At 39.0% G+C, this 1,137-nt stretch overlaps 1 protein-coding gene across 1 annotated transcript in view; it reads right to left on the bottom strand.

Annotated features, from left to right (window-relative positions):
* Window positions 1–1,137, bottom strand: part of SVEP1 (sushi, von Willebrand factor type A, EGF and pentraxin domain containing 1) — a 239,569-nt gene that overhangs the window by 113,707 nt on the left and 124,725 nt on the right. Inside the window, exon 15 of the mRNA XM_012641129.1 lies at window positions 81–242. Within this exon, the coding sequence (XP_012496583.1) occupies window positions 81–242 (162 nt within the window). The remainder of the gene's footprint in view (window positions 1–80; window positions 243–1,137) is intronic.

The raw sequence follows: 1,137 nt of genomic DNA on the forward strand, positions 1-1,137 counted from the left end.
TTTTGCTAAAAATATTCCACTCCTCCATGAATAGAACCTACTAAGTTTAAAGAAATATCAATGTCTAAGGCTTTGATAACCTCCACAAGCAGAAATGTCCACAGCTCCTCTTTTCACAGTTGAGGTGTTTTCTGGACATAAGAGGCAGCTCCTGGAACCAAATTCTGGCTGGTAAGTGCCCAGTGGACACGATTCGCAAGTCTCAAGTCCATTGGATGAGTAGGTGCCTTGTTTACACTGAGCTAAAAAGGAAAAAAAGGAAAATGTAATATAGTTAATCATGATATTAAGCTACACAAAATTAGCACTGTGTGGGATAAAGTTTTCTACATTTTAATTCAGGACAGAATGAGGGACAAAAAGAACTTTTTCTCCTGTTAGCCACGCACACACATTGTAGAGCCCACAGGCTTCTGTACACTACTAAGTTATATACTCGTTTCCAGTTACTTCTATTATCACCTGTCACAGTGTTTGACACAAGGAACGTTGAATGAAGTTAAAAATATACAGCACAGAAAGGCATTATCATTAGAATGAATTGAACACTGGGAATTTGTTCAGGTACAAGTTCTCAACATGTATACGGTTTTCCTCAGTGGCAGAAACAAAACCCTAAACTGGGCTAGGCCTTAGAACTACTCTGGCACCATTGTTAATCTAAGTAAGAACCGGTTCTGCTATCTCTTCTACCTACAGACACCATTTCATCTGAGGGCTGGTGGGGAGTAGAAAATAAAAGTAGTCTTAGCCTCAGGCCCAGAGAGGTGAAGCAGCTTCCTAAAATTCAGAACTGGTTTGTAGTAGAGCAGGACTTGGGCCAGATTCCTGGTATTGTCCTTTCTTTCTGCCTTTGACGTCCAGATGACTCTTATTTTCGGCATTGCTAACATTTTTAGTGCATTTCCAACACCTAGCAATGCCCTGGAGTTTATATTTGTCATTAAGCACCCACACCTGCATTCACAACAGTGGCAAAGAGGCACGATTTTGAAATTCCTTATTTTAGGCATGTCTAGTAGTAACCTTAATTATGAAAGAAAATGTTTCCATTAGGAACTCTCACTGAGAATAACAGTAAAAATATTTTGAAAATATTGAATATTTTAGTAGCAAGAATATGTGCTTATGTGCCTG

This window comes from Propithecus coquereli, unplaced genomic scaffold, assembly GCF_000956105.1.
Source record: "Propithecus coquereli isolate 6110/MARCELLA unplaced genomic scaffold, Pcoq_1.0 Scaffold163, whole genome shotgun sequence".
Classification (NCBI taxonomy): Eukaryota; Metazoa; Chordata; class Mammalia; order Primates; family Indriidae; genus Propithecus; species Propithecus coquereli.